This window comes from Simochromis diagramma, unplaced genomic scaffold, assembly GCF_900408965.1.
Source record: "Simochromis diagramma unplaced genomic scaffold, fSimDia1.1 OVJJ01000822.1, whole genome shotgun sequence".
In the NCBI taxonomy this organism is placed as follows: domain Eukaryota; kingdom Metazoa; phylum Chordata; class Actinopteri; order Cichliformes; family Cichlidae; genus Simochromis; species Simochromis diagramma.
This window is the reverse complement of record NW_024387520.1, coordinates 2,658,395-2,670,626: the sequence shown is the minus strand read 5'-3', so window position 1 is coordinate 2,670,626 and position 12,232 is coordinate 2,658,395. Positions and strand designations below refer to the sequence as shown.

The 12,232-nt window shown below is 37.7% G+C and overlaps 2 protein-coding genes across 3 annotated transcripts in view; one reads left to right on the top strand and one right to left on the bottom strand.

Moving 5' to 3' along the window:
* LOC120726137 (DNA repair protein XRCC4-like) overlaps positions 1 to 6,273 on the bottom strand; it is a 25,042-nt gene extending 18,769 nt beyond the window's left edge. For both annotated transcript variants that reach the window (XM_040019486.1, XM_040019485.1), the window contains exon 1: positions 5,964 to 6,273. In XM_040019486.1, coding sequence (XP_039875420.1) covers positions 5,964 to 6,117 — 154 coding nt within the window. In that variant the 5' untranslated portion in view covers positions 6,118 to 6,273. The remainder of the gene's footprint in view (positions 1 to 5,963) is intronic.
* On the top strand, positions 6,007 to 12,232 carry tmem167a (transmembrane protein 167A). Its single transcript, XM_040019487.1, has 4 exons — positions 6,007 to 6,128; positions 8,937 to 9,046; positions 11,407 to 11,441; positions 11,559 to 12,232. The coding sequence occupies exons 1-4, from the start codon at positions 6,126 to 6,128 to the stop codon at positions 11,627 to 11,629; spliced, it is 219 nt and encodes a 72-aa protein (XP_039875421.1). The 5' UTR covers positions 6,007 to 6,125; the 3' UTR covers positions 11,630 to 12,232.

Below are 12,232 nucleotides of genomic sequence, written 5' to 3'. Positions count from 1 at the left end.
GAAATTCAGACACTCTAAACAATAGAGGTGGGAATCACCATACGTCCCACGATACGATATTATCACAATACTTAACGCACGATACGATATTATTGCAATTTTTTAAAATATTTTGCGATATTCAGATTCTGTACATAAAGGTAAACTTTATCAATATTCATTTTATCTAATATCAAAGTCTCACACTCAGTCTCTCATTTCAGTCAGTTTTATTGTTGACAAACTGAACGGTTTGTATTACAGTCTAGTCCAACTTAACTGAATGCAACCATCTGGTACAATTATAGCTATTCTGAACTATGCAATTTGTGAAAACTATGCAGCCCATTCAGCAACTGAAGAATTTGAAAGTAAATTAAAACAAAATATAATTTTACATTAAATAAAAAAGTTTTAAACTTAATTAAAATAAAACATGTCTTAAATTAAAATAAGTAAACTGTCATGTTTATTGCTGCCAAAAAAAAGTTAAACACATTTGGACAGTGAAGGAATGTCAGGATTCTTGCTCAGAAAAAGGAGCTGATCAACATGCTCTGAAGTCAGAGCACAAAAACTTTTTTTGTAACAAAATATCGATTTCTGCTGTCCCTGTATCGATACATTATTAGCAAACAAAATATCACGATACTACACAGTATCAATTTTTTCCCCCACCCCTACTAAACAAGAAGAAATTAAAATGCAATTTTCCGGCAACAATTCCCATGAGTGTTTAGAACATTTTGTAGGTTTGTTAGTTTTGAGTCCTAAGACCTCCTTCGAAGACAGTGCTCAAATCAATCTGTTTTCGTGGTGTAAGATTGTGTTAATCTTCCCTTTGCATCAATGTGGTTCATTGTTTCACTGCTTAGATTTGGTAATAAAAAAACGTTCCTGTGTATGCCTTCAGTGGGGGTCTCTCTGAGTCAGTGGGACCACACGGAGATTAACATGTTTTGGCAGGTTTTTGTGTCTGCCTTGAAACCACCAGGAAAGTAATTACATGCTGTTAAAGATAAATAGAGGAATATTACTGAAACAAACCAGTTGTTTCACTGGTTTTATACAATTAGTACATTATCAAATTTATACAGTAGCGTGCAAATGCATCCAGCCAGCCCTAATTTTTTTACATTTTGCTTCCAAGGACCCAGACTCACATTTTCAAAGTGATCTTGAGCAGTAGTTCTCCAGGCTTTCAGAAGATCTTTCAAAGTTATTTTTTATTTTTGTTTGACATTGGCTGCTTTTTCACTCTTTTTCAGTCCAGTCTTTATATGCCAACTCTACACATAATATGCAAGTTAGGAAAGAAGTGATTTTAAATTGCATGTTTGGGCATTTTGGTACTCGTAATCTGTTGCAAAACTCATAATACATCCGCACTTATTTAGATGAATTTACAGAAAATGTCAAAGACGACAGGCATAAAATAATATTTTTTATACCAGAAAAAAAAGTGATTCACAAAGAGCTATACGGGAAAAAACTGTATCTGAAAGTCATGTCCATAAAAAATAGGAGGAAAAAATCAGCAAAGAGATGCATCTGGCCCTTCACTTGATTCATCTACTATTGAAACGGCCTCAAGTCTCAAGGACAGCTTTCAAGAAGTTATACTTAAGGAAGGGAAACAGTGAGAAAATGCTGAGATATGCCAAATTACACAAGAACTGGACTGAAAATCAGTGGCAAAAGGTCTTATAAACAATGATGCAAATTTTGGTTCAAATCATCATCAGTTTGTACGAAGGAGGTCAGGAAAGAGGTACAGCAGTGAGTGTCAGTATCCATCAGTAAAACACAGTCTAGACTCTTTCACGGTTTGGGTCATTTCAGCCAGTAGTGTTGGAGATCTTGACAAAATGAATGTAATTATGGATGCAGAAAAGTCCGATTTTGGTCGTACCAGAGTTACTTTTAAGCTTGTTATAGTTGTTTTTGCTTTTCACGCTGTAATTCATGCATGTTTGCTAATGTTTCAATAAATCACTACATCCATTTCCCACTTTCTAAGCACAATATGAAATAAGGGACGCTTTTGCACAGTTCTGTATTTCTTAATGGGAGCTTAAACTATCCTACTAATGCCAGAAACAGCCTGTTATTAGTTGTGAAAAAGTTGGTCTAACGATTACAATAACTTTAGCGTAATTAACTCAAAAAAAAAAGGGGGTGGGGGTGTCTTTGATTGCTAGTAAACTTTTACTTGATTATGCATATCTAGGTCAGAACATATGATTACTGCTTCCACATCGAGTGAGAGGTGAGTTGGACAGTTTCCCTGCTTAAATACAGGGCAAAGTGAGTGGAGACGGAGGAAAAAGCAAGACAGCTTAATTGGCAGTTAGCCAAGCTGAACATGTCTGAAAAAATGAAAATGAGTGCCTTTGGACATTGTGCTTTTAGTTATGATGTGACATGTATCCCCCACCACATATGCTGACAGAGCAGGTGGTCAAGGTTATTCAAAATGAGACATGCTCTGCGCAGGGGTACGCACACACCCTATTCACACACACAAACACACATGCATGCACAAAGAACTGTGCAAAAAGATTAAAGTTGGCCCTTTGTGCCTTACGAAGGGGTGCGGTTAGGCAAAGGGGCCAACCAAGACTAGGGAGCTGAAGGCATCAACTTTAACCTCATAAAGTGAGCCCGGCTACTCATTAGTTACTGTAACATCTGTTGTTCAGGGATGGTGACCCTGTGGTAATGACAGAAGGACTTCAATTAAATAAACAGCACTGCCTGTGAGGAATGGAGAGCTACTCAGAATCATCAAAGCCAATACTGATTTCTCACTGTTAGCATCTGTTCAGTAACACAGCCAGCAGAGGCAATCATCTGAATTGCTTAAATCATCAACTAAAACTACCCTAGAGATTCGACACATAGCTTTTACGTTCTTTTTCTACTCCTTCTGTAATTTTTTGCTCAACCTTTTCATTGTCATTTCTTCTGGATTGCCTCATTCGCAAACAGCAAGACTTAATTCTGTTTAGAGGAAGTACCAGGCCAATGAGTCACAAAGAGGGCCTGTAATTATGCATCTTGTGCCTTAAACAAGGAGTTCATAAGGAGTAAAGAAAAAGCCAAGATAGCTGACTCTCTCCTTTGTGAGCCTTGACAATTAGACCCATCCTCTCACTGGACTTTCACTGGACTTCTCCTCCTGTTTTCTCCAACACAATAGGCTCAAGACGAAAAGGACAACTCTTTGGCAAATCCACTGCTATTATGACCAGTTAGGGATTAAAACAATGCTGCCCTAAACAACAGTAAGTGGGGCTGGGGCCTTTTGTTCGTTATTCTTTCCAGGTATTGGCTTCAGCCACTGGGCACAGTTACAGAAAATATAATATTTACTATAGTAAATCACGGCCTTAAAGCTGAAACATCTGTCTGAACTGGGCTACACCCTGATCATGTCAGAGGCAGACTTTGTGAAATGTCCCCATTAGCTAGCTGATAGATGCCTCTGCATTAGAACCAGGGTTTTAAAAAGTACTGTAATGTACCAAGATGCTTTGAAAATATATTATTGCTGTCTGAAGGGGAAAATGTGATGCAGTGGTAATGGGAAACAACAAAAAAGTAGGACATGTTGCACAACATGACACGCCTTCACTTACATGCAGAAATGTATTCCGAACTTTATTATAGATTATAGATGGAAAGCTTTCTTTTCACCACTGGGTAGGAAAATAAGCAGAGATTGGTCACAAAATAATGAGTACCTACAGTACTCCTATTGCCTGATAGGAGGCAAACCTGCAGTCGCAGTCTGACTTGGACTGACTGCAATCACTCTCAGAGAGATTGTTGAAGGTTTGCAAATTATTGCTGTCTAATTTATAAATGCAGACAGATTGCCATAAGTTTGAATGAATTTTTGTCAGAAAGCACAACTCAAGGGGACTCAACTCAACTGGCTGCCAGCTGGTTGTATTCTGGTTATATTCCTGTAACACAGGAAGGTTACTGAGTGCAAATGTAATAGCTAAATGCAAAATTCTGTCTATATAGACAGCAACAGATTTGTGATTTTTGACAACTTATCGCAGCTAGTTGCTGTATTATCAGAAACATATCGCATGCAATTGCCAACTTGACTCCATTCAACCGCAGACTGATAGCAGACTGCCTCTGTCTTATGGCAGTGACAGTGTCTCATTTTGCAGCTGACAAATAACTGAACTAATAACTTTATCTTATTAGATAAACAGATGAGTACATAATTAGCAGTTTTAAAAAGGGGATTGCAATATATGTTATTATAATACTGCATATCGCAAAATGTTAAAAATCGCAATAGTATATCGTGAGTGAAGTATTGGGAAAATATTGTATGGCCGTGTGTCCGGTAAGTACCACTTATATTCAGTACTGTACAATAGTTTGCCTATACCAATAGCCCAAACTCTACTGATCTCTAATTCATTTTGCACTTCAAGATAAAATGAAGAGACAGAAGAAACTAAAAAATCACAGATCCACTAAAGAATAGTGACTAGGGTCATAATGGATGTTAATGCATTTACTTCTCTTTCAAGTGAACATACTCACTTAAAAGAACCTAGACTATGAACTGTGCTCCTACTGCTGGTTTTGATGACACTAAAACCATGGGAAGAATAATGAAGGCATGACAGATTCTTCATAATAGAAACCACTACTGCAGGCAGACATTATATGTTCAAAGCAAGCCAGCCTCCATTATCACAGAAAACGCGTGCAGTGGAGTTTTTCAAATTTTCTTTTGTTCATTTTCTGCTAACTTAATAATATGGTTACAGAAAAAATAAGTACTATTACAGTAAACCAGTTGTTTTATAACAGAAACCTCAACACAAGTGGTTTGCAAAACAAAGGTATTTTGTATTCTGGTGAAATTAGCCAGATCAGGTCAAGCACACTGATGTCAGCTTGCTGTAACACTTCCAGTATCCCTTTTCAAAATACCCAAAAGTCAAAAACATCTTTAAAAAAATAAAGATTGAGGACTGTTTCACTCTTGCAAATGTAAATATGGCCTGATTTTAGATCTCACAAACAGAAGGCCCCACCAAGTCTTGATTTAACTTCAGTAATCAAATGTGCATGTATTGTACTGTAGCCAAAATGGATCACTGTAAACTATATAAAAGGAAAATAAATTTGACCACATTAAGAGGAATGTAAGCCTACATGTAAGCCCGGCCCATCTCTTTGTCTTAGGAACACATCTGAAGGCAGACATTGTCTTAGACAGCTAAATAATTAGCAGTCTAACACAATGAGCAAACAAATTTATTCTTCTAATTTCTAGGAGTGCTGAGGAGGGAAATGTCTGGGGGGAAATTTATGAAACACTGTTTGAATGCAATTAAGATGCTGCCATGGCTGGTTAGAGAGGGAGGGAACATCATTGTGAAAACTTTGAGAGAAAAGTGGACCACAAAAATTTCTCTCTTACATCACCAAGAGAGAAATATGAGCTATATAATGTCATTTTTGCACATTCAACTTTAAAAACAAAGACAAGCACACCACTAATGATACCAATTAGCAAAGTATAGTTTTAACACATTTGTCTGTAGACAGTCTACACTACTGTCTACAGAGTTGAACAACTCTCAAGTATTTTCAAGCTAGTACTTAAGTTTGAGGGTATAATATCTAAATATTGTATAATAATGTTCATTTCTATTTTTCCTTTATATATTCAGAATAGATTTTATCATTAGCAACGAGCTGGCTCTGCAGGTGATTTCAAATAACTTTATGTGTGCATTATTATAGAACAAAGCACAGTGTCATAGGCGCTATGGCAAGGCGCCGAGTCATTAGCGTGTTATAGACGACTCGAATTTTCCTCTAGTTTTCACAAATTAAGTACAAATTCTTCTCCGAGAACTTAGCACTATGTGGACCAACAACTGCGATGTGAAAATGAAGCAATTATTTTATGAAACTGATATCATTGGAGCACTCACTCTTGGCAGCTTCGACAGTAGTTTCAACCTTCAACTCTTGTGCTTTGAGCCAATCAGCGACAGCGCAGTGCGTCCTTACGTCACGCAAACCGTGCTTCGCTTTCGTTACGTAAGTTCCAGGGAGGCGGAAGTGTGATGTGGCTTTGATTCCCATTAACAAAAATGGTAAGTTTGTTTTGATAAAGCAGATCTTTTTGCTCTTTTGCAGCGACGTTTAAGCGTTATTTATCACAAGTATTGGAGATATGACCTGTATCAGCGATAAACTGTGACGGCAGCTTGTGCTTGTAGAACATACAGTAAATGTTAAACTACCGAGCTAATAGTGGTTAGCTGAGTTAGGCTAAAAGTTTAGCAAATCTAGCCACAATGTCACGTTTCCGTTCATGCTATTATACTTTTATTTCATCGAGTTCGCGCACTGATGTGTCATTGGTAGTCGTTTCCTAGAAAAGTCAAGTTATCTCTGATTTTTTAAATACGACGAGTGTCAGCATCGTAGTGTTTTGAGGCGTATGCCACGTAGCTAGACAAGGAGCAGGGACTACTGCCTGCATGCGTGGGTATTTCGAATTAATACTCGTAAATGAATATGTAACCAATGAAATTAATTATTTCTACAAGGTTTCCATAAAGTAGAATTTTAAAGACGAGCGTTTATTAAGAGGGCCTAAATGATGAATAATGATGAAATGATGAACCAACAGAAACAGGGAACGTGGTTAATTATATAACATTTCATTTTTAAAAGTTAAACATTACGTGTACTACAACAGTTAAGTTGTTGTAAAATGATGCTTATTTTCTGTAACAGCATTACAGTTTGAGCTATTGAGGGATATCATAAATTCAGCAATAGAAGCAGTTCATAATCTGGAAATTACTTTAAGGTATAGACTTTAAATACCCCTGTTTAAATCCTATGTTAGTTCTTAAATGTACTTGTAAACTCATCATGCTCACTACTTGAGCAGTGGAGTTGGATTAGAATCTATTGCAGAGTCCCTTGGTTGCTTTGGAGTGCCATAAGATTAAGACAGTTATAAATTAATTAAAAAGTCCCTCCTTTAGATTTACATTTGATTTGATCATAAGTGCACATGCATTGTAAAATGAGGTGCCCATGGTAAATATTGCCATTCACATTGCGAAAGACTGGCCAATATGATCAGCAGTTTTTCCATTTAGTTTCTCATCCTGCAGATGAACGCAAATTCCGGTCTTGGTTCTTGCAGCTGCAGATGATGGCTGCACTACCAATCTGGTCTGTGAGCTAGCTAATATGAAAGGCTTGGACTAGCTGGTTAGCACCAACTGAACAAAAGAGTGAGCTGTTGTTCTCTTGTAACTCAGTGGTAGATAAATGTTCTTTCAAATGGTTGAATACGAAGATCAAAATTACTGGCAATATATAAGGTGAAGATTACTGGATAATTACTGTGTGGGTGTTTAATAAACCAGATTCAATTCCAAAACACCGTGTTTCTTAGATTAGGATGTGGACATTTGCTTTTCTGTCAGAATGTGGAAACAGCACGGGTGCTACAAAATAAATGAGTTGCAGTTTACTGGTGAGTTATGAACAAATACATAAATATTGATCGACCTTGCTTTTTTTTCCCAGGGAAAAATAATCAGGATTGCTTCCACTAGTTAACCTTTCTAATCTATCTAGGCGATTCTCCAAGTACAATAACTAATGTTTACAAGCTACTACAAAAATAGTAACTTTAAACATTTGTCCACCATTTTTCTTCTCAAATCAACCCAACTCGCCAAGCCATGCATTAGAATTTTTGTTGACTTTTTGAAGTATTGCTCTTATCATTTTCCCAGTTGTGTGCTAGTCTTTACAGTTATTCCAACATCCACTAAATGCACTACAAATTAACCTGTACTCCAGAGTAGTAAATTAATGTTTTTTATTTAATTGCTTAAATTGTTGCTTTAAAGGTACAGTGTTCTGTAAAAGGCTAAAGGCTCTTTTGCAGTAGCAAATAAAATCACTTAGTATCTGAAACTAAATTTGATTCGTAACTCGACCATCTTTCAATTCTTACATCGGTGCAACGATCTGTGCAGACATCTGAGTGCCTTTCAATTTGTTGTGACAGTGTGGATTTTTCAACTATGTCTACAAGTGCACCACCTGTAAATGTTCCCTCCAAGCAGACTAAAAAAATGGTAGGATAAGAGCACTCATGTGTCCCTGGTGTCCACAGCTGTCCATAGCACTGTCTGTGTGGTCTACAAGGTTTCATGTATTGACTGCCAATTCTTCAACATGTTTGACAAAAAGTGTGATCAGCAAGAAGAAGTGGGTTGGCTCACAGGTTGTGTGTGAGAAAAATACAGTCTCTGGGAAGCTAATTTTGTTTTCTCCCCATTTATGTTGGACTGTGGGCTCGGTATATTCACTGACTGTTCGATCTATATGTGTGGTAGAACACTGTAGTAGCTATTGCTTTAATGCAACAGTTAATTATTCTCATAAGTGGCATGTCTGTTTCTAGTTTTGTTATTCATCTTTTTAATGTCTAAAACAGTTTTGAAGTGAAAATCTTAAGTGTTACACCTTTTGATGATAAGGACTAACTGAGGCCATTTGGACTTTGGTCTTCATTTTGGCAAATCAGAGTACTGTATAAGATATTGATTGTAAGGGAGGTCATAATACCTTTATGGCACGTAGTTGATTTTGTAAGTAAGTCTCCATATGCACTTTCACTGTGTAATTCTGAATAGGAGATTATGAAAAAACAGATTTTAAGTTGTTTTTGACAATATAATAACTCTAAAGCATTCTGCACAGTCAGTCAGCACCAAAGTGAACAGCTGGCACAACAGCTATCTTCTCTGCACGTAGCTGAAGATCAGTATTACAGAAAACTGTCACGAGTTCACTTTTTTTAAATTGTTATGACATATTGTATTATGTCTGTACTAAATGTATCATTCTCTTTCATCTTGCAGTCAGCCATTTTCAACTTCCAGTCACTGCTAACTGTGATTCTCCTCCTGATCTGTACCTGTGCCTACATCAGAGCAATGGCCCCCAGCCTGCTGGACAAGAATAAGACCGGGTAAGATGGGCTAAACAGTAAATTTCAGTCTAATGCTTTCAGAATAGATGGAGAAATTCACATGCATATGACAACAGTTAAAATGGAGCCTTGGAGCAGTGTAGAACAATGAAAATTCAAATCTAATGATTCTGCAAGTTTAATCAGTGCTTGCTGAAGTATATCTACACAGCAGTCACTTACAGTGTTTCTGCTGGTAAAAACAGGAAAACTGTACCTGGAGACAAAAGTTATTGCGATCAAATGCCATGAGATTGCAAACTCATTATCTTTGAAATCAGAGTCAGTCTGCTATCAGCTTGCAATTATGAGGTCAAGTTGCCTATTTACATGCTGTGTCTGTGATAATACAGCAATGAATAGTGATACATAGTTGTAAATTGCAAATCTGTGATCTTCACACATATAAATTCACATTTTCTTCTTGGATTCAGATTCTAGCCTGAAGCCCATCAACAAAAATTCAGAAATTCCTCCACAAATACTGATGTAGTTGCAGCAGGTCTGCGATGAAACTGCAGATTGCCATAGGTGATCAGCAACCTTGCTATTATATAGGAATATAACTGAGGGCGTTTTCACAACTATCGTTCATTTACTCTGATCCGATCAGTTGATGAGTTTGTAAACTTGTAGCTTTTCCCCGTGGTTTTGGTTTACAGAGAAAAGTCCAAGTGAACTCCAGGCAAACTGCAAACTGTGAAAATATTCAGTCCATTCATTGGCCAGATGTGTCTGGGGCAGGAGCAACAAATTAAATATAGGAGGAAGATGCAGTGTGAGAAAACTGAGAATTTACATTGATTTCTTGGCTGGTTGCTAGACCGTACAGACCTGCACATATATAAAACCTCCCCACATTAAGAATACAAAGAATGCATTGCAAACTAATGTTTTTTAGTTCAAACTTGCTGCATACAGCTGGTGGTTGGTCCAGTTTGGGGTCAGATCACGCTCGCACCATAAACAAACCGCTCTGGTGCTTGTTTGGAAATGCACCGAGACCACCTCCTCCAAAGGGTCTCGGTGTGGTTGTTTTGAATGGCACCCAAGTGCGGTTGCTGTCTTCACAACTGCACAAACAAATCTTACCAAGGGGGAAAATGAACCTGAGCTCAATTTAAACAGACTAAACAGCGCAGGTGTGAAAACACCCTAAGACGACCAGTTGAGTCAAGCAGCCCATTGCAAAAAGACGTTTCACAGATGAGTTTGCTCATTGCTACAGACTGCGATTGTTTGGAAACAAGTTGCCTCCTACCAGGTGAGCTTTGCAATAGACTTGGAATCAAAAGGTCGGTGGGGTGACCACTTGGATACCACAACTACTTGCAATCAGTTCCAGATTTTTCCTAGTCGCAAGGGGATTGCTGTCCTCGTCTTACTCTGTCCAGACTGAGCAATGGCAATTGTTGATAGACACACACCACCAATGATAAGTGAACATCCTTTAAGGTTCTGACGCCGTCAGTTTTCGTAATAGAAATGGTGCACTTCAGGTAATTTACACCTGTATTTTTGCTCATATTAAAGTCGTTCCTTTATCAAGTAAGGCTTGTCTGTCCAAAACACTTGGTTAATAAGAAGCTGCTTATTAAGGCCAGTAAAGTAGCAGAAGTAAAGCAGATTTTTATAAGTTCAGGATCAACATTATTCTTGGCTGTATAAGTTCTGTAATTCATTTCTAATAAATCTGGCAAATCCCAGAAACAGTTTCACGCACACGTACACACAGCATTGGAAAAGGGAGGGACATCCTGTTCAGACAAGCGCTTGAGACTGAGAATGTCATATGGGATGATTTAATAGTTTTCCCCCTTGAATGATTTGTTGACTGAGGCATGAGACATTATTTGTGTTGATTTGATGCCACACATTTCGCAAATAATTCTTGTGTGGTAGGGAAAGGCACAAAATCTAAGGGGAATACCATCTCCAAGAAAATATGTGTTTTATAAAGAAAAATAGCAGTATGCTCAAAAACAAATCTTAGCTTCAAGTGTACAAAATGTAACTGTTATACAGAGACAACTTTGAGGAAAAAATTTTACAATGGGATGCTGACACCATCTGGTGAGAATGAAAGTTTAAAAAGTTTGCTTTAAATGCAGAGATGCACACAGAGCTCTCAAACGAAGTGAAAATGTCTCATTTGCCTCAGTGCTCAATCCATATGAGATGTCCTGCTGTCTGTCTTTTCCCTCTACTTTGTAAATTCCTCACATGGAACTTGACATCCGATGGCTGCTTGGGTTTTGTGGAGTACCTCTGTTGCTGTATGTGCACAAATCATCACAGGTCTTTGAGCTTTTAATATCAGAGTTCCTGTTTGTAATTTTTGTAATTCCTTTACTTTTTAGGCTTCTAGGAATTTTTTGGAAGTGTGCCAGAATAGGTAAGCCTATGACTGCCCCATATAGTTTTTATTTTACTTTGTCATATTGTTATTCATACATGCATACAGAAATGTTTCCTGACAAAGCCTAAACACTGCATTATTTCATTTCTCCAGGTGAGCGGAAGAGTCCGTGGGTGGCCTGCTGCTGTGTCATCATGGCTTTTAGTATACTGTTCCTACAGTAGCAATCTAAAGAAACCCACTAATGGAAACATTGGAGAAATGGAGAGACAAGAAGACATGGACAGGATGATCCTAGAAGCACAATAAGACCTCCTTTGCTTATCAGTTAGATAATGTAAAAAGAGAGACCTGACATCACGTACTGAGTCACGGAGAGCCCGTGTATGGAGGAGGGGGTTAGCTGATAGCATTTGTGTGAATCCCTCCACAGACTTCCAGGTCTGTACGTTTAAGTGTGTGTGTGGGAGGAACAAGTGTACCGCTTTTCTGTTATCTGCTATTTGTGGGATCAAATGATACAGTTTGTCTAAACATTTCAAACAGATTTTTTCCATCATTTTGTGTCACTATAAGGAGCTGATTAATCTGTTTGAAATTCTTCACAAAGAGGACCCCAATAAATGTTTAATCTGTTAAGGGATTTACATGCTGACTTATATTTGTTACCTTCCTGTTTGTTGTGTTGAAAATGGTGGGTACAGCAAACAAAATGGTATTAAAGCTCTTCAGGTGTCTAGTTGTCCTACATTTTTGCCTCAAAGAGCTACTGATGTTTTTAATGTCAGTTGGTTTGCAGCTATTTATTAAAGTCCCTTTTTTTGGAA

Excerpts from the sequence above, each read along its gene's own strand:
- tmem167a (XM_040019487.1), top strand. Across the intron at positions 9,047-11,406 it reads CTGGACAAGAATAAGACCGG|GCTTCTAGGAATTTTTTGGA; the intron begins GTAAGATGGGCT and ends TTTACTTTTTAG. Across the intron at positions 11,442-11,558 it reads TTGGAAGTGTGCCAGAATAG|GTGAGCGGAAGAGTCCGTGG; the intron begins GTAAGCCTATGA and ends TCATTTCTCCAG.